The sequence below is a fragment of the Seriola dumerili genome, unplaced genomic scaffold, assembly GCF_002260705.1.
Source record: "Seriola dumerili isolate Sdu_G_001 unplaced genomic scaffold, Sdu_1.0 BDQW01000047.1, whole genome shotgun sequence".
In the NCBI taxonomy this organism is placed as follows: Eukaryota; Metazoa; Chordata; class Actinopteri; order Carangiformes; family Carangidae; genus Seriola; species Seriola dumerili.
Genome location: NW_019174302.1, coordinates 1344260 through 1365495, shown reverse-complemented (window position 1 = coordinate 1365495; position 21236 = coordinate 1344260). Strand labels below are relative to the sequence as shown.

Sequence of the window (21236 nt, the reverse complement as noted above, 5' to 3'; positions counted from 1 at the left end):
GTCAGTGGTTAGAAACAGAAGCAGGTAGAAGATTATTATCAACATCCTCTTATTATCAGACTGTACAATGATCAGACCGTCGGATACACAACTCCAATGACCTCAGAAAGTAACTTTGCTCCTTTTGTTGCCTAAGTGTGTGTGTGTGTGTGTGTGTGTGTGTGTGTGTGTGTGTGTGTGTGTGTGTGTGTGTGTGTGTGTGTGTCCTTCTCAGTGGTTTAGCTGCTATAAAACACACCAGTCACGCTGAAGTGTTTCTGGGCTGAAATGCCGGTCCAACTCTAAGTAAGTCGGGTTGTAAATGTCGGCCATCTTTACCAGGTAGTAACCAGGTCGCTACACCGATTACCCATGCAGCTTAGTTTCTCTGAGTAATCTGATTACTTAAGTGGATGGAAATGCACTGAGAGTCCATCAGTGATGCTGGGGGCGGGACATTGCTTTTTAATCACTTATCAATAATTACAAACTAATACATACACAATGCACAGGGAGGGAGAAATGAGGGGTTAGTAGTTCACTGCTCATTTTATTCCAGCCTTGATGCGTTGATATGACCGTCAGTGATAACAGGTAACAGGAGTCAGGGGTCAGGGGTCAGGGGTCAGTGTTTCCATGTGAGGTCTTCATCACTGCAGCCTCACGTCTCCTCGGCTGCGTTGACTCTGCGTCTGTCCGTCTGCAGGAGGGAGGACCTCGACCTTGTAGCTCACCCTCTTGGACTGGAGGATGCTGTAGCTGTTGTCGAAACACAGCACGTCTGCACGACATGGACGACACAGAGAACAGGAAGTTACAACCTGCAGGATCAATACGCGTCTTCACCCTCTGGTCTGTCTTTGTCTGTGTATGAAGCATGAAGCAGGAAGTGATGCAACATGTGCGTCTGGTTACTCACACACTCCGGGCTCGGGGCAGGTGAGGCAGCTGTCCTCAGGGACCAGGTGAGCGTTGTAGCGTTGGCTCGGCAGAACCTGCAGCATGTCGGCCACTTCCTGACCGCCGCCTTCTTTGGTCCGTCGGTACACGCCGAACCCGATGTCAGCTCCATCGCTGGCAAACTGCCACCTGGGTAAAGAGCAGGGGTCAGAGGTTATTAGACCAGATTATCACAGTTTGCTCCTGTGTGTTTTAAATCTTAATGTCCATGAGAACAGAAACACTTTACACTGACTTTCTCACTTTTTTATTAAGGTCTAGCTTCTATATTAATTATAATTATATAATTATACTGTATCACTATATTAATACTGTGAAAGTATCAAAGCCTCAGTCCACAGAGAAATGCACACAGCCTGTATTCAGAAACTGAGCCTTAAAACCAGCCGTCAGGACTTCTGGAACTTTGTGATGTCACAACAAAGCAGTCACCAAGCCCCGCCCACCTGGACCCACCATCCAAACCTTTACAGGATTTGGTTTCTCTGAGTGTTTTTACCTGAAATCTGCTATATTTTTTATTGGATCACTCAGAAAACAGTCAGCCAATCAGAAGAGAGGCTCAGAGCCTCCTCTCTTCTGATTGGCTCACCGACCTGTTGTTACTAGAGCTCCAGAGAGAAGCCTGAGAGAGGAGATGTGAAACTACACTGAGATGGTTTTAATATCTTCTTACGGATCAACACTTCAAAAATAAAACACAGGAAGTGGAAAATATGTGACCTTTAACTCAGACCACGTGTCGTCATGTACCTCAGGAGGCTGCCTGCTGCAGTGACATCACTGTCCAGCTGGAAGACGGAGCCGCGGCTGATGGTCACGCTGTTGTCGTACTGAACCTTCACCGAGTCCTGAACATAGTACGACCTTGGCACCGTGCCGCCGTACTTGATCTGCAAGCACGACGAAGCACAAAACACCCTTCATTTTAACCACCACCATCATCATCATCATCATCATCATCATCATCATCATCAGCTGTGAGAGAGACAGTCAGGGTCTTTGCTCTGACCATGGTTCTGCAGCGAGGGTCTCCGTCAGGATCAGTCAGGGTTCCTCCGTACACCACAGGAAGCTGCTCTGGGTCGATGTGTGTGCGTAACACTTGCTGCCAGTTACCTGCCAACAGAGAGGACGATTCAGGTGAACAGTCAGCAGGTGGTTTCAGTCCCGAGACACTGAGTCAGTCTGTCGTTGTTCGGTTCCCAGAGGATGAATCCTATCGATTCCTCTGACTGTTTCCTGCTTCCTTTCCTTCTTGTTTTCTCACCTCCTCCTCTCCTTTCCTTTCCTCTCCTCTCCTCTCCTCTTATATTGACTTGTCTCCTCAGCTCCTGTATTTCCTCCCCTCCTCTTGTTTCCTCTCCTTGTTTCTACTCCTCTTGCCCCCTTCCTCACTTCCTTCCCTCCTCTGTCAACTCACTTTCTTCCCTCCTCTGTCATATCTGTCCTCCTTTCTCCTCTTCTCAACTTGATTCCTCATCTCGTTTCCTTTCTTCTCCTCTTGTTTCTCCCTCTCCTCTCCTCTTGTTTCCTTCCTAGTTTCCTCTCCTCTCGTTTCCTCTCGTTTCCTCTTGTTTCCTTTCGTTTCCTTTTGTTTCCTCTCGTTTCCTTTCCTCTCGTCCCATTTACTTTACAATAAGTAAATGTTAGCACTACATTAGCCTTTAGCTCATAGCCTCACAGACCTACTGGCACGGCTGCAGACTCTTTAAAAAGAGAAGTTGTCTCACTTCCTAAGACGATGATCTTGCGCCGTGTCTCCTCACACAGGAAGTGTTTGATCAGGTTGTAGGCCATAGGAAACATCCTGGGAGCTGCAGCCAACAGGAAACGATTAAAGGAAGGAGAAACACAAACATCTACAGACACAGAGCCGCAGATCCACTCAGGTACCTTTGATCAGAAACACCCTCTTCAGCCCCTCTGGATAGTTCTCCTCAAACATGGTGAGGATCTGCAGACAGGAAACGAGGGATGACGAACGAATGAATGAGAGGAAACGTGAAGCTCCGGAGTGAGGAGGAGACTCACCTCTCCGTACGCCTCAATGGCCGGTTTCCAGATGTGTTTGAGTCCCAGTCCTTCACAGTCATAGATCAGAGTGATGGCTTCAATGTTCTTCCCCAGCTGAGAGAGAGAGAGAGGGACAAGGTGAGGAGGAGAGGAGAGGAGAGGAGAGGAGACAAAAGGAAACAAGAGGAAACGAGAGGAGAGGAGAGGAAACGAGAAGAAACACAGCGAGATGAAAAGAGGGGAAAGGACAAGTGGAGAGGAACCAAGAGACCAAGAGAGGCAACAAGAGAGGAGACAAGAGGAGATGAGGAGAGGAGATGAGGAGAGAGGAGGAGAAGAAAAGAAGAAAGGAGGAAGCAAATGAAAGCAGAGAAGGAAACTAGGAAGGAAACAAGAGGAAAGGAGAGGAGGAAACAAGAAGGAGATGAGGAGACAGTCCTGACCTTCTCGGTCTGCCTCTGACACTCCTGCCGCAGCATCTCTGTGTGTCTGATCTTGGTCTTCAGGAAGTCCTGCTTGGTTGCCGACAGCAACAGACCTTTGGGATCCAGGGGACCAATCACATCGTACCAGATGGGACTTCCCTCCCTGTCGTAGCCGCACATCCCTCCAGACACGTACTTCTCGATCACCTGAGGGAAGGTGAGATCAGGACCCGACATCAAACTGCAGACAGTCTGTATAACTGCTTCTTTAACCCTTTGGAACCAGATTTCAAAATATGAGCCTGGACCAAGCAGTACAGCTGTCCTTTCACAGTAAAAGCCCCCTTTCATCAATCTACATGAAGTGAAATAAAATTAATTTTTTAATTTTTTATGGATTCTTTTTAACGAATAAAACATTTTACATATAAACATTATGATTAATTAGATATAAAAATGAACTAAGACTCGTTTTGTTTAAAACATTGAACAGACAGAAAATAAATAACGTCTTAGTTCCATGAAGAAGAAAAATTTACGTTAACGTTGTGTCACAATACAACTCTGTTATTATGATTTCATTATAAACTATGGTTTTTCTTTTGACACGTGATTTTCTTTTCCCCATTCTACACTTTTCTTTGATTTATTTTTAGTTTATTTATATATTTTTGTTTGTTGTTTTGTTTTTCCTATTTTATTTGTGTTTCGTCTCATTCTGCAGCTGCAAAACAGTTTAAATGAATCAAAAGAAACGAATTAGAAAGTTCAAAAGAAAAAGTCCAAAACACATTTCTGCAGATATCGGTGGAGCGTGATTTTAAAAGATTATTACAGTTATTATTGATTTACATCTTCCTGCCTGTCAGCCCTCTAAAATAAACATATACACCAAACTGAGTGTGTTCACCTCAGGAGGTCCTCCAGTCAGATATGATGGTGTCCACTCACATCTGTCTCCTGCACTCCACACGCTGCAGAGAGAGAGAGAGAGAGAGAGAGAGAGAGAGAGAGAGAGAGAGGGAGAGAGAGGGAGAGAGAGGGAGGTTAATACAGTTTACACACTGGTGAACGCAGGTGAACAGATGGCCGACATATTAAAGGAAAAACCAACATAAAGTCAAGAACATAACTCCCTCGCTCACTGTGCTCAACAGATGCAACGATTAGTCAATTAATCAATTAGTTGACTGACAGAAAAACGAACCTTCAGCTGCAGCAGCTTCAGACAGTTTTCAGACCCCTGTATGTTTTCCACATTTCATTGACATCAACAGTCTGTGCATCAGTCGACGCTCCATGATCAATAATGACAAAGTGAAAACATGTTTTTAGAGTTTGTTTGCAAATGTATTAAAAATCTTTCTGAAGTCGATTTATTTTGATAAAAGATTCATCGTTTTCCTGGTTCCATCTTATTAAATGTGAGAATTTGATGTTTTTCTTTTGTCATAAACGACAGTAAACTGAAGATCTGTGGGTCGGACACAAGGAGACGTTTGAAGATGTCGACGATGGAGATTTAAAATGAGAAAAATGTTTTAATAAATATGAAAATAATCATTCTTTGAACCCCGGCAGTGACCTCTTGTGCCCTCTGTGACTGATGTATTATTATATCTGGTATTATCAGATCATTGATCCTGAGTCATCGATGCTTCAGCAGCATTTTACTGTCGTAGCTGCTACGTCACATACGCTTACATAATTTAGTCCTGTGGGTCCCAACCTAGGGGTCGGGCCCCTTATCTGGGTCACCAGATAAATCTGAGGGGTCCAATCTTGACTTCTTTGTGGGAGCGTTGGATAATTTCACCTCTCTGAACATGAGCCAGACTCAGATTTGATGTAAATGGTCACAAGTGAAAAAGGTTGAAAAACACGAGTTTAACCTTTAACAACATGATTTTTGTGTAAAATAAAATCTTTATCTTCAAAGTAATGAGTAACTTTGGTTCTCAAAGAAATGCAGTGGAGTTAAATTACAACATTTCCCTTTAAAATGTGCAGCAGGGAAAGAAGAAGTGGCTTAAAATGTAAAGATTCAGGACACGAGGAAGATCAGTGAACGTCACGTCAGAGCTCACCTTCCTGATCATGGCCTCGGCTTTCTGAACATTGAAGCTACGAGCTGGAAAAAGAAAAAATAATTGATTAATATCAACGACCTGATAATTAATATACAGGTAACATGACTCAGACCAACGTTCGCTCATGTCAGATGTTTACGAGGCGACAGAACATAAAGATAATTTCCTCTGCTAATTATTAATTATAGGAACAATAGAAGTTCTGACACAGTTCAATACATTCAGCCTGTTTTCAGACGAGTCAAACTGTCTGAGGGCAACGATCAATGCTAATATTGATCCACAGAGTCCCCAATGGTTTGGAGCCTCCCTGAACTATGACCCACTGAAGAGTCAACACACACACACACACACACACACACACACACACACACGGTCCTGCTGGATCAATCACATGTGGAGCATGTAAGTTTTATAATTATGGTCTTTAAGCAGCAACAGTCCTCCTTTCAAACCCTTCAAAATAAGACGACACATTACATGTTTGATTAGAATAATAACATTAATAATTAAAATCGTTAAACACAGCTGATGTGTGTATAAATGCAAAACTAAAGACTCAAATTCATAGAAACGTAGCAACTAATGACTGTTTTAATCATCGATTCATCTGCTGGTTTTTTCCTTCATTAATTGATTTAATGTCAAAAACATTCAAAAAATATTTTTAATTTACTAAAGAAGAAAGAAAGAAAAGAAACAAATCAGAGATCATTGGATGCTTGAAAAATGGCAATCTCTTGATTATCAAAGTATAGGCTAATTCATTTTCTATCACTCAACTAATCGATTATCGTCAACCTGTTGCAGCTCTAATCACAGACACGGTTCTTTTGGATCTAAATCTATTGGTGTGGAGGGAGGACACTGTTTAAAAACAGATATAAACTTTATATTTATTAAACTAAAGGTCATGAAAAGTTTAGGTATTTATATTTTAGTAAAAATGTACCATTTGTACAATCAATAATAAATAAATCTGCACCTCACAACAGCAGTCTGCCACTATGCACATGAGTTATATTCATTTTTAGTGTTTTATCCTGTCATGTTTTAACTTTAGTTTTATTTTATTTCATCTTGTATCTTTTGTCTTTTCATGTCGATGTCAAATGTTGGATTGAATCTGTGTTTTGTTTTGTTTGTGTCGTTGTTTGTGACAGAAAAGGATTAAAATCTAAATGAAATGAGAACTTCTGCACTGATTGGATATTTGACAGAACATCTGTAAAGGAAACAAGAGGAAGGAGAGGAGGAACTCATCATCTACATAATGTATTTTATGTCACGTCTGTATTTTTTAAATGTTGGTGAAAAGTAAAGAAATTTAAATCTGTGCAGCTTCACTCCAGTCTAATTCTGTGCAGCATAAAACAAACATTTACTGACCACTGAGGGGAGGTGGTTCAAACCTGAGTAAACACAATATGTTTTCACGGCCGCGGGGTCAAAGGAAAATTATAGGAAAGAAATTACTGATTAACCAAGAGACGGCTGGAAAATTCGTCAATTATCTGATCAAACAGCCTTAAAGTGAGATTATGTAAAGCTGGATTCAGAAGCAGCAGAACACCAGGCAGCTGCTGCTGCTACGACCACCGGCTGCTGGTGGCTAATGTTTAAACGTCAGACTGATAATCTGTGTGACTGATGTCACCGAGTCAGTCGGTCGATTTTTGCTCCGGTTTCACTGTGTTTTAATGTTCGGGGTGGGGTGGGGGGGGGGGGGGGGTGGAACGTTTCTCCTGTGTCCTGGTCCTGGCTTCTAACGGGTTTCACAGTAAACTACAAAATCAAGTGTTACACCTGTCGGTCAGCAAATTTATGGGGGATCAGGGGAGCTGAATTAGCTTGTGTCACGGATGAAGGCTAATGTTAGCTAGTTTCTAACTTTAGCTGAAGTTACAGTTTGCTAATTGTTAGTAGTTTCTAACTTTAGCCTGAAGTTACAGTTTAGCTAATTAATGTTAGCTAGTTCTACTTAGCCTGAAGTTACAGTTTACAGTGATTAATGTTAGCTAGTTCAACTTTAGCCTGAAGTTACAGTTTAGCTAATTATGTTAGCTAGTTTTCTAACTTTAGCCTGAAGTTACAGTTTAGCTAATTAATGTTAGCTAGTTTCTAACTTTAGCCTGAAGTTACAGTTTAGCTAATTAATGTTAGCTAGTTTCTAACTTTGCCTGAAGTTACAGTTTAGCTAATTAATGTTAGCTAGTTTCTAACTTTAGCCTGAAGTTACAGTTTAGCTAATTAATTTAACTAGTTTCTAACTTTAGCCTGAAGTTACAGTTTAGCTAATTAATGTTAGCTCCTGATAGCACGCCCCTTTCATTTCCAGTATTGGCTTGGCGTTAAATAACTAATTTAAAACATATATTTGATCTAATTTTAGTAAATACTGGTGCTCAGTCATGAAGAGCGAGACAATGGAGGATGAGTTGTTGCAGAGTGTGTTTTTAATATAAATATAGAGTTTATATTTTCATTTTAATAGTCTTTTGTGTGTCTGCGGTGGTTTAGTCTTTTCACTTTTTTGGCTCGACCACAACATACATTCAACACTACAACACTTCTGTGTGTTTCAGCTGCTGCTGCCTTCACTCTCTGTCTAACAGACCATTAGCACCTTCTGAGTCACCTCCACTGGTTTTGTAAGAGACACACCTCGCTCTCTTTAATGATGCTAATTATCATCGGACATTTCAAGTATCACTTTAGTAAGAGCTGGACTGATCAGGTCTGTTGGAGTTTGCAAACTTTTATTATAATTAATTTAATATTTATATCACTAATGTGTGTGTTTATCTGTATATATACTGTATATATTTCTATGTGAATTATTAGCATTTTACCTTTTTATTGTTCATTTGACTCAAAATTTTCTCAGTTCATTTCATTATTCATTATTCGATTTATTTTTTAACATCTAACATTCAATAAAAAGTTTAAAAAAATATTTATCCCCCTGTGGTCACTGCATTATAAAACACATAATAAGGACAATATAGTCAAATAATTAAGTTATTATTGTTTAAATTACACTAAAAAACACTTACATTGTCCTTATATCTGCTTATAACGACATTATAATGTTTATAATTATCATGTTGTGTTATAAATGATAATATTATGTTTATATACTGCTTCATTAGGTTAAAAAAAATATAAGTAAATAAATAAATTATAAGTGTGACGTTGTTAAAGTAAAGTTTACCAAATAACTTTATTATTTTAATTTTTTTTATGCTGGTTTTTCTAAACTTCTGAGGTCTTGAGCTCAAACAGAAACAATAGTTCATGTTTTTATCATAAAAACTAAATAACTGCAGGATTGTAAAGAAGTTTTACAGGTAGTTTTGGAGCAGATGAAACTCTGATATTAATGCTAACATGAGCCAGTACAGTACGAGTTTGGGGTAATTTATGCAACTTTAATATTCTACTCACCACATTTTATGAGGTAAAATATTGTAGTTATTACTTCACAGTTTTTATCTGACAGCTGTTCTTACTTTTCATAATAAAATTTTACATTAAAAACACAATAATCTTATAAAATACAAGACACCTGTCAAAGATTAAACCGTTGTTTCCAACTTGTATGACTCAAGAAAGATAGTGAGGATCCTGTTTTCACTTTAAAGAGAGAAAATGATCCAATATTCTCAAAGATTAAAGAAAAGTCAAAGAAACTTAAAACAAGAAAAATGAAATGAGTTGTTAGTTTAAATGGTTCAAACTGAGGACAAACATGAGGGCTGTGTTTTAAGGCTGGAAACACTGAGTCCTCAGTGTGACGGTCGCTCTGAGGTGTCGATACCAGAGACTCCAGCTCAGGTATTTCCACACAGGCGTTCCTCCAGTGAAACCGGCTGCAGCGTCATGTAAAAAACGGGAACAGGTTTGTGTGTGTGTGTGTGTGACACTTGCAGAGAGAGCGAGCCGGCCTCGGGCGTCTGAAGCATTTTGAACTGTGACAGCCAATAACGGCCTTTGTTTGTTTGTTTTGCGGCTCGTCATCAATGAGCAGTGTTCCCTTGGTCAGAGACGCTGGTTTCAAAGGGTCAACACACAGGAAGTGGTGGGAGTAAAGTCCAAAACCAGTATGTAAACAAGCTCCTTTAAAAGTAAAAGTCCTGCAGTCAAAATGCTATGAAACAAAATACACTTAAAATATCAAAATAAAGCATTAATCTCCCCCCTTCTGATTCTCTGACATCATCAGATTGTTAAAAACTGATGCCATCATTGTTTCACGGCATTTTACTGTTGAGCTGGTTTCCAATATAAGGGTCGGCCCCTCCAGAGGGTCAGCAGATATATCTGAGGGTCATGAGACGATTAACGGGAGAGGAAAGAAGAAAAAAAACAAATTTTCATATTCACATTTGTACTTATCTTTGGACTTTCCTCTAATCTTAACTTGTTTCTTGCAGGAACATTGGATAATTTTACTTTTGTGAAATTTGTCCTAAAACATTACTGGACGCTGATTTCTGTCAGGGCCACGAGTCAAAAAAGTTGGGAACACTGATTTAATCTTTAACAAATTGTTGTATCTTAGAAACGTTTCATATTTTATTTTAAATCTAAAAGTAGAAAATAGAAATCTAGAACATAGTAGTATATTAAAGTTATAGTAATAGTAGTAGAAATATAAATAGGATAAATAAAGGGTTTGAAACCACTGGTTTAACAGTGGGTTGTCTCATGTATAAGATTATGAAGTAGCACAAAATGGAAATACTTCAATAAAGTTACAAGAAACTAAAATCTGAAGTACCTGAGTAAAAGAAACTTAGTTACTTCCATCTGTAGTGAATTATATACGATTGGAAAAACCCTATTTTAAAACACATTTATCTCTGCCCTGAAAAGTGAATAAACTGTGCCTGAGTTTATCTTTTTCCCTAAACACTAAATCTAAATCGCAGTAAAAAACAACAGGCAACATCCATGGTGCGTTTAAAGTCCTGATTATACAGAAACATAGAACAACAGATAAAAGGTGGAGGGAAATAATAAGTGTTTTATGCTCCTCTTGGTATTTCATTGTCATTCATTTCTATCTTTTTGTGTTAACTGTTATCTGTGGCAAGTGGAGGTCGGCTGATTAAAGAAGTCACCTTGTACCTGACGACTGACTGAGTTGATTGTCCATGCTCGCTCATCATCAAGAACATCTGAAGAAAACACTAATGACTGCTACGCCTGTCCAGGTGTGTGTGTGTGTGTGTGTGTGTGATGTGCTGTTGTATGTGTGTGTGTGTGTGTGTGTGTGTGGGTGGTGTGTGAATCTGTGTGTGTGTGTGTGTGTGTGAATGTGCGCGTGGATGGTCTGCAAGCTTCTCACCTCTTGATGCCAGCGGAGGAGGTAGTGGGTCATGTGCCTGTGCAGGCAGAGTCGGGGAGGCAAGTGTCCTGGATCCTCGCCCCGAAACTGGAGGGATAGAGAGAACAGTTTCATCATAAACAAATATATAAATGAAGCTTTTTTAAAACATAAAGAGGCAGACGTGTTTATTTTTTGCTGATTGGATGTTTGTAATCTGATTTAAAAAGCCTGGAATAAAACGAAAAGGACAAGTGGCTGCTTATTAGCTACAGCTAAGTAATAGCTCAACAACTTTAAATAATTCACTTTCTTCTGAAGAGTAAAACAAAAGAAGTTTGACACCACTCTATGTCCTGTAAACATGGACAGCCAGTTAGCTATTTAGCATTAGCATAAAGACTGGAAACAGGGGGAAACTGCTAGACCTTGGTTTTTTGTCCCAAGAGGCAACAAATCCACATCGCAGCTCCTCTAAAGCCAAGAATTAACATGTTTTTCCTGTGTTATTTAAAACTTGAGTCTAAAAACTATAATTTCCAGAAACAGCTAGTCAGATTTACCGCCTGTAAACAGCTAATTATCCTCTTAACCTGGTTAAATTAAAGAGTTTTAGACGTTACCACTGCACAGAGCCAGGAGCTAGCTTTGATTTTACCTCTTTTTTCCCACGTCTTATATGCTAAGTACGCATTAACTGGTCAGGACACTCAGTCTACTCAGTTAGTCTAACATAATTTAAAACTGAATGTTTCAGATTTGTGGAACAGTTGGTTTATCAAATGACATTTTTTTATTGATATTTATGATCATATTTAGATTTTATTAGTACCAAATAACTGAATGATTAGAGTTGAAAAACATACGCAACGATGAAAAATGATGCGTTAGAAGAAAAGTCTGGGAAATTCAAATGACCATGAAAGACAAAATGTAGCTTCAAGTCTCACAAGTAAAAGACAGAGTGGAAACTTTGAGATTCTTATATTAAACATTAAAATATCATAAAACTAATAATTATTTATGATCATTTTAATGTGTTGGAGTAAAGAGTTTTGATTAATCTGGATTTTTTCTGTGTTTTATATGGTGTTGTGTTTTACAAGCTTGTATCTTCTTATATAAATTATAGATGTAGTGGAAGGGCAAGAGTGAATATTTCCCTGCAGTGAAGTAGAAAGAGGATAAATGTAAATATAGTTAAATGTATTTATATAATATGAGGACCAAAACACCGTCACTGATAACACAGCAGCAGTGAAGTTTTCCATAGGAATCAGTGTGAGTCATAACATACAACAAACAGGAGTACTTAGATACCAGGACAACAGAGTCAGTCCGATCTCACGTGGACAACGCTGCAAACTACAGTCCACCTTAGTAGAAAAAATAGGATATTGGATCAATATTAGATTATTGATTTCCCTACCTCAGCTAAGCTTTCCAAGGCCTGTTTGGGGCTCAGGTCTCCGACTCGTCGCTCATGTCTGAGCTGCTGAGTCTGCTCTTGAAGAAGCTGCGTCTGTGAATTGACTGCAGTGGAGGGAAACTGAGTAGAGTAGTAAACACCGAGCCCCCCCTTAGAGAGAGAGAGAGAGAGAGAGAGAGAGAGAGAGAGAGAGAGAGGAGAGAGAGAGAGAAGAGAGAGAGAGAGAGAGAGAGAGAGACACACACAACACACACACACAACACACACAGTTGGACTTTCATCCTGTTAGCTGAAGGCTGTTTATTGCGACACAGACGCTCTGTTAAATAACCTAATATATATTATATATCTATATACATATTAATATACATATCTCTATATGTTATAGAATATGTATATAGAAGGTGTTCCTGGGGTCACAGTAAAAAATCAGATGAGGGTCCGTGGTCTCATTAGCATCACAGGTCTGGGGTCTTTGCAAGTGGAATTTTGTTGACTTCTGGAAAAGCCTGAGGCTGAACTGTGTCGCTGGCTAACACTCCCCTCCATTCATTTCTATTCAAGAGAAAAATTCAGAAAATGTCAAAGAAATTATGAGAAATCGCTGAGAAAATGAATGTCACTGGAACGTCCTGAATCCAGCCTGCACACATTCTGATTCTGACATTGGAGTTATTTTTATTTTAGAGGAGAGAAGAGAGAGAGAGAGAGAGAGAAAATAATCAGTTAACTACATTAAAGTTTGTTATGAACCATGATTTTAAAATGTTTATACAGGCTTCTGCTTATAAAAACAAAACTAGAGGGACTTAAATTAAAGTGTTATCAGATAACAGTGTAAACTCAGTTACAATTAGAAGTTCCTGATTCAATTAAAGTGCTAAAGTTATTGGTATCAAAAATATACTAAAGTACCAGAAGTAAAAAGTACACATTGTGCAGGAATGGCTTTATTTCAGGATATAAGATACTGTGGAATACAACAGTAAATTATGGTGCATTAATTTTATCAATTGTGAATATGGTCCCTGGAGATCAATTAAAGTGTTTATTTTAATCTATAACAACACATATCATTATTTGTTAATTATGTTTAATAATTTAAAATTCATTTGGAATAATGATGAAAGAGTACAAATATCCTCAAAACTTTAACTGTAAGTAGTACTGTACTATAGTGTACGTACTTTCCACATGGAAAAAAAACAGGTACTTTTTGTACTTTTTAAAAACAATATTAAAGTAAAATCTTTAGCTTTAAAATAAAATGAGTGGATGTTGGTATTTCTGGCAGGAGAAAATTTTACAAGGACATTTTTCCATAAAACTCATTTTTTCCTTAAATACACAACTCTTCCAGAAACTGATTAGGAACCCCAGATACCAGGTTCACACAAAATAAAGCTGGTTGCTTATGAATAAAATAGATGATTTACACTAACAACACATTCAAAAACAATTATAAAGCATAAAAGTACATCTCATTCTGACATAGTGGAAAGTTTGTTTTAATCAACCCTTGAAAGAAAATAGAATTATTTACCTTCCAAAAGTTCGACTGGCCCTGAAAGAGAATATGAAAAAAAACAAAAAAACCTATAACTTTCATCCTTTTCATCGCTCCAAGTTCAGACAGTGAAGACAAAGTGTGTTGTACTTTTGTCCGAGATCAATCAGCTGTTTCAGAAACCATCAGTTTAAGGAGGTTATTTACACAGCAGGTGAAAACATGTTACCTTTTTCCCCTTCAAACGGGCCTCCGGTCTTCAACATCGGGTTCCTCAACAATAAAAAAACAAACAAAACAAACAAAAAGTATTTGAACCTGCCAGATGGAGAAGCGTCCGCAGCGGCGTCGCTAACGTTGACTACGTTCTCAAAAACAAACAAGTCAGTTTCAGACGTTTTGGCCTTTTCACTGTTTACTAAACAAACTAATGAAGGAAACTGGTTAGCGGAAGCCTGAAGGGGCAAGTGGAAATTCTTTAATTTTATGAAAAAGATTATTGTTTCTGTTTTTTGTTTTCATCTGTATAAACATAACCAAGAGGAGAGGGGATTTTTTTTTCTGGGGAAAAATATAAATAAATGACCCCCCCTCACTTGCTCTCAGAGGTGTTATTACAACGAAAAAGAAACTTTAGATTAAAACATTTTTTTACAAAAAAATAAATAATTAATAATAAGTAATTCCTACCAAGAAATTTTAGTTTTTGGGTGTTTGCTTTTGTAATACTGATTCTCGGCCACAAGGAGGGTGAAGTTACGCCACTACTCACAGTCCTAAATCTGACTAAAAGCCTTCATGTTCCCTCCAGGTGATTTTTAATTTCTCATGCACAAACACGAGGTAAATATATATGTTGGTTAGTTAAGTTATGGAAGCCGTTACTGGTTTCTGTTCTTGGTTAGAATTTTTTTTTTTTTTTTTCCTTTAATCCTGAGAGGCAAGTGAAAAAAATATTTTTAGGAGGCATTCATTTTTCTATTTTTTTTTTTCCAGAAAAAAAAACCTTGTATATCCAGGCCTGTTTATACAGATGAAGAAAAGAAAAATGATCCTTTTAAGAAATAAAAAATTTCTTCAGTTTAACGTCAAATCATCAAACTCGACATTTTTCTTGTACATAAAGGTAAAACTAAGTCACTAAATTAAAACATTAGTTTGTTTTTTTCCCTCCAAAAAATTTGAACATTTGATTTTTTACAACCCGTCAACGCAATTAACAATTCATTTAATGACCGTTTAACGACTAAACATGGAGTTTAACAGTCAGAAAACAGCCACAGTCACGTCGTGTTATATGGAGAAATGAATAAATAGTTTGTGGATTTCTTTAACGAGCAGTCTGAGCGTTAAGTCGTGGGATGTTTTTTTGGCTGATTGAAGGTAAAAATAACTAGAGCTTTTTTATTTTGGTTTTTTAAATTTGTACATCTTTACTTTTAACATTCAATCTCAACTAAGAACTTTTGTTGCATTGTGGGATTAGATATTTTCCACTTTATGAACAAAACGTTTTAATATCAGATTTGCTTAAGAGTCTATAGTTTGTTTTTTTTTCCTCTCAGTGCTCAAGGAAGGAACCTGCTACAACAAACTAGCAAAAATGAATGTTGGCATACATCCTATCAAAAAATATTCCCCGTCCTTTTTATTTTATACCAATGATTCCAAAAAATAATCTTCAAGTATTTAAAAAACAAAACAAAAAGAAAACCTTTGATACAATCTCTATGCATACAGTTTTATCTTATATTATATGTATATTGGGGTTGGGACAAAGGCGACGAGATTGTGAAAACAGAAAGACCTGAAATTCGATAATGGGGACAAAGCCAAAGCTACTTAAACAGTGCATGCTAACACTGTGTTGCACTGGTTGCTTGTTCTTTTTTCAATCTTTTGTTTGTTGTTTTTTTTTTGTTTTGTTTTTTTTTACAGGGAAATGGAAAACCTCTCCATGATCCGTGATCCTTTCTGACATCTCACCCTCCCTGTCACCACAGCTCTTCTACGAGGAAACTGGCAGTTCTTGGGATCGAGCCTTTTAACATTTATGGATGAGACAACCTGCACACCTAGCTTCTGTCTCCTGCTTTAATGGTACTAAAGTGCCTGAATACATCTAAAACATGAAACCAAGAATCTGAAGTCAATACTTCCTGCTCCAATCAGACCTGAAAATCGATACCACTCTCATTGTTTGGTTGACCCAAGTAGGAAGCTACAGCCAAAGAATGGTTAGCTTAGCTTAGCGTAAAGACTGAAAACAAAGGGCAAACTGCTAGCCTGGCTCCAAAGTGAAAAAAAATTTTTCAACCAATTTGTGGTTTTGAGTTTTATTGTTGGGACAGGCCAGGCTAGCACGTTTCCCATCTGTTTTTCCAGTCTTTATGCTAAGCTAAGCTAAGCTAAGCTTAAGCTGCCTCCCTGGCTGTAAGCTTCATATTTACCGTACAAAACACAAACTCTTGTAAACTAAGCGAATAATTAATCATATTTTCCCAAAATGTTTCCATAAAAAGCTTGCATTTTATATCATTTTTAATTCTTTAGAATTAAAAAAAAAAAGTGTGAGATGAATTTTGCAAAAAGCTTTATACAGTCCAGAAAATGTGCAAAATTCGATCATTTAACAGAGACTTGAAACACTTGAAGAACACATGTAAAATCTCCTGAAGTAAAGAAAAATCATTGGTATTTTTGAAGCTTGACACTGGTCACAGCTGTGACAGAGGGGCCGCCGCTCATCGACCAAGCGGCTGCCCTCAAGTCCAATAAAGTCGGAACCTAAAAAGGTTAACGAAGCTTTAGTTTTTAAAACTGATTTAAGTTCAGAAGCTAAGAGTTAAACTCCGTCATCCAACCCTCCGAAACTAAAACAACCAGTCCACATTCAGTTTTTTACCAAAATTCAGCTTGTGGATGAAGTGGGAAGCTCCGAATGGCCGAGACCAACGCGTCGGTCCACACTGAGCCCTCTCGTGGTGGAGGGAGCCGGTGGTTGAGGTCCAGGACCAGGACTTATGGTCCTGAAACCCCGAAGACCCGTTGTTGAAACCAACACCACTGGGCCCTCATGCAGAACCCTCTCATAACCAACAGATCTGTTCTGAAAGCGACACGTAAGCGAGTGAATTTTCAATTTTTCGATGTTCACGTTACAGAGGAAATTGCCAGAGTTTTCCTTCCAGAATTATAAATGGTCAGAGTTTAAAATACCTAACGGATACCAACCTTAAAAATAAACTATTCGTTTTTTTTGACCCACATCACCATCCATCAATCAGTCAAGCTGCCCAATTTTTTTTTTCTTTTTATTGGGCACCTTTTTTAGCTCAGACTCTTCTACAGTCAGTTGCAAATTGAGCAGATAAAATCACCTGCTGTATAATCAGTCCCCTGTCCGTTCATCTCCACGACCTCAGTCCCCTCTGACCCTCCCTCTCGACTTAAATACAGACCTTTTCTTTTTTAATCCTCTAACCCCCGACCACGGCTTTGCTTGAAACTGCTTCCGTTCCCATCATGCTGATTCCGACAGCAGGAAACATAACTCCTGAGTGTGAAGTTTTTACTTTTCTCTGGCTTGAAACGAACCTCAAGGAGAAAGGACTCAGACCGTTTTAAGTGGAACAGAAAAAAGGGTTCTTGCATGAAGGTTCAATGTTTTTCCGGATGCATAACCAATCACAGACCAGCCAGGTGAGGTTGAATCAGAGAGAACAGCAGATGTGGTTTCTTTTAGAAGGGTCAGCTTACAGATGTAAAGGGCTAAACAGTTAGCCACTTGAATCAACACCAATCCACTCTTCCGAGTGGCCGAACACGGCCGGTTCCAGATGTCCCGCGTCTTTCAATCAATAAGCCTGTATTAAAAATATAATAATACATCCACATGAGAGACATTTCCAGTAAGAGTTGTCCGTGGGAACGATTTACTGAGGTGCTCCGGGCCGGCGGCAGGCCGCGGGGAGCCTGGAAGCAGAAAGCCGAGGAAAACGCTAAGAAAGTCCTGGTGTTGATTTGGTCCGTGTTGGTCGTGTTTCCTTGTTTAGTGTTTGGCTTCTTTGTTATTAAAGCAACTTTGGTGAGCAACGAGACCACAAAACATAACACCGCGTCAATCATCCTATCAGTTCACACCCGACTCACGAGAGGAATGTTGTTGCCCGGGCGGCTACGTGGTCCCTTGTGGACCGTGCAATGACCGTTAGCTGCTTTTTGCATTAAGCCACTCCGCCAATTCGTTCAGCTTCCTCAGCTCTGTGCCTAACCACCCGGTCGGTGGGAATGTGGATTTTCTTTTTTAGATTGCATGTGCATTAGAATATGGTGTTGTGATGTAGAAGATGGAAACTCCATGTCCATGGCCGTTGCCGGGACGCTTCAGCGCCTGCGATCCGTGGATGACGGGGATCAGGGACGCTGTTCCAAGCTTCGTTCATAGTAGCGCTGAGGGAGGAGTCCCTGCCCGCGGAGCGGCCTGTACTCCACCTGAGGGCAAACCACACAGAATGTACTCACCACTCCTCATTTCACTGAACAGAAGATTCCTCTAACACTGCGCCAAAAACCATAATCAGCCATGCGTGGAGATGCGGAGAGAGATGGAGTTGGATGCGCCGTCTGGACCGTGGAGAACGGCGAGGTTGAGGAACTCAGAGCCGCCTGCAGGTGGCCCAACGCCATCCTCCTTTTCTGAAACCACGCGCAACGGAGACAGCACTGAGGGCCGAGGCTTGGCAGTCAGAGACTTCTTCAGCTGGTAAGAAACACCTGGAGGGGGGGGGGGCAAATTAAGTGGAGGTCACACACCTCGGTCCCTCGGTTTCTTTGTTTTTGTGAAAAATCGAGTCATCCAGATTTTAAACTTTGTGAATGTGAAATTGTTTTTTTAAAAATGAAAAGTGTTGATTACGATCATGATTCAGAAGGAACCAGCAATATCAATTATGATTCGGTTTACGTAATCAGAACTTTATACAAAACCACAAATAAAATAAAAGGCGGGAGAGAAAACTTCACCTCAGTGGCAACTGTGGGTTCGACCGTCCGACTCGAACTCTGTTGTCCTGCTGCATCCTGAACTTTGCGGACCCGCCATCGCAGAGGTCTCCCATCACACCACTTCGTTCTGGGCCTGCAAGAAAACGTTAGTGACAAAATCACATTATACTTCTGTAAATCCTCAAAATCAAAGCTGCCTATTACAATAATAGTCCTTGGCCTTCTTTAAATAAATAAAGGCCATTTGCTAATAAAGAACGGTAAAAACTGAGGACGATGGAGCTACCTGTCCACTTAGTTTGTCATACAAAGACAAGATGTTCTTATTCAGTTATTTATTTCATTCTTCAATATCTTTATTTAGTTTGTCAGGCCTGGATGATGTTTGTTAGTTTGTGTGTCGTAGCTTTCATCATGTGTTATGGTTGTGTTTACTATTTTGTCTCTGGTTACTTGCGTCATGTTTTCGTCAATAAAAAGAAAAGGAAAATAGTTATCAGTATTCTGTCCTTTCCACCCAGTGATTTTCACATCAGTCACGTCAACACTCACCTCCTCTGCTCCCATCACGTTCACAAAACACTGTTTTCATTCACCATTCTAATCGTTTCTGCAGTTTCATTTTTCCGCCAACGTTAAGATTTGATTAAGTAATTAAAACCTGAACGCTTCCTGCAAATGTTTCAAAATAAAATGCCTAACAGCACGCAAGTAAGGAAGGGATTATACACTAGTACGCCTTTTAATGTGAATATATGCACGCTACTTTAATGTTAAAAAGTAAGAACAATAAAAAACAGTAATGAGAAACAGTTTTGTGAAGAGAAACCTGCTCTGTGACGTGTTGAAACTTAAAATTACTCTCTTACAACAGCTGGAATGTGAAAGTGGGTGGGCGGCCTGAATAGTAGCGGCGGTCAGCGGTGGACAGATTTGCGCAACAGTGGTGTAAACAGAGTGGCTGTTACCACCACCCGTGTTGACAGGTGTGAACTCCAAGTCAACCGCAGCGGACGGTGAGGTTTTCTCGGAGGTCCCTCCGTCCGTTCCTAGCCGCAGGGAATGTGGAAGTCTTGTCCCTGCTCCCTCAGGCGCGAGCGCAGAGAACTCCATGGTCTCCTGGAGGATTTGAATACATCAGCCCATCTGACAGAGACAAAGACAGAGTCCCGTTATTCTGGTCCAAACAGCAGTTCAGTACTAAGTTAATGTGCCGAGCCTTATTCACAGCTTTGACATGATGACGTTAACTCAGTGTCACCTTCAGATGCTGGACTTTGCGATGAACCCGAGGAGCTTTCCAGCGCTCCGTTGAACACCACAAAAACTGGCCCCAGTCACTTGGAACACAACACAGACCAGTTAAACCATCGACAAGAACACAAACAACAATGTGACGAGTTGTTACCTGTTACTCGAGGAAACGAGCAGCGTCTGTATGACTCTCACGCTGTGGCGGTCTTTCCCCGGCATGCTGTTGGCCTGGGTCTGATATTTCCTCTCGTTCCTGCAGAAACACCAGGTGAAGAGTCGGCCTCCGAGCTGAAAAACTTGCTCCGATACTGATGAGTGCTCGTTCGATGCATTGACCGACCCTTCTGCATCTCTGTAAAGCACGGAGAAAATCTGTTTTTATCTCTTTTGTTCAGGCACATAAACTCGTTAGAAAAGATATAGACCCGCTCTCACGTCTGTACGTTACCCCAATTATTCCCTGTAACGGCTTCAACTTACGTCCGTTGAAGCTACTTTGGGAATAGTCCCCGATGTAACTGTGGCCCATTCCATGTGGATCCTCAGGCCCTCCACGACTGACAGACTGGTACTGAGTAGCTTCCTCAGGTCCTGTGGGCAAACAGTTCAAGAGCCACTTGAATACGTCTTGTAAAGTACGAATCAGAACAAACCGACAACGTGCATCTGATTGCTGATCCTCGCAAGGCATGAATAGGAAATATCGTAGCACAAAAACTCATCTTCGTCTATAGCTTGCCAATTAATCCAGAAAATGCCTGGAATTTGTCAGTGGAAATGTAGAGCTTGAAAAAATATTTTATGTGTTCTTAAGTTGCACTGCTCTATAATTACACAGTGGGGATGAACTGACAAACTTATTTTAGACTTATTTTAACTTTACTTTGAACAGTCCTTCTGTGCCATTTGGGAAAATCTTATTCTAGGGAGATGATTAACAGCTGACAAAAACCTCCATCAGCAACTTAATTAAAACAGTCTTTAAAATGTGGTGCAGTGAAAGATAAAGAACACAAGTCCACAGTCGTGTTTTCATCCAGAATGCTTTGCGCAAATTTTACCAGAATTAACAGAAAGTCGGCAAAATAAAACTTTATGTGCGTTTCTGTCCGTCAGGTGCCATTTAAACCACCTGCAAGAGGAAGACACAATGAGATTGAGGGTCCATTAAAAGAGCAGCTTGCTTAAAACTTAAAACAAACATAAAACTAACGTAGGAACATCTGAAATTTCTAAC

At 39.6% G+C, this 21236-nt stretch overlaps 1 protein-coding gene across 1 annotated transcript in view; it reads right to left on the bottom strand.

Moving 5' to 3' along the window:
* Window positions 1-162: 162 nt before the first annotated feature.
* LOC111217820 (SEC14-like protein 2) overlaps window positions 163-21236 on the bottom strand; it is a 32096-nt gene continuing 11022 nt past the window's right edge. Inside the window, exons 5-12 of the mRNA XM_022739799.1 lie at window positions 3399-3587; window positions 2974-3069; window positions 2836-2896; window positions 2673-2756; window positions 1952-2058; window positions 1693-1832; window positions 899-1068; window positions 163-760 (exon numbers count right to left, since the gene is read on the bottom strand). Coding sequence (XP_022595520.1) covers window positions 630-760; window positions 899-1068; window positions 1693-1832; window positions 1952-2058; window positions 2673-2756; window positions 2836-2896; window positions 2974-3069; window positions 3399-3560 — 951 coding nt within the window. The 5' untranslated portion in view covers window positions 3561-3587 and the 3' untranslated portion in view covers window positions 163-629. The remainder of the gene's footprint in view (window positions 761-898; window positions 1069-1692; window positions 1833-1951; window positions 2059-2672; window positions 2757-2835; window positions 2897-2973; window positions 3070-3398; window positions 3588-21236) is intronic.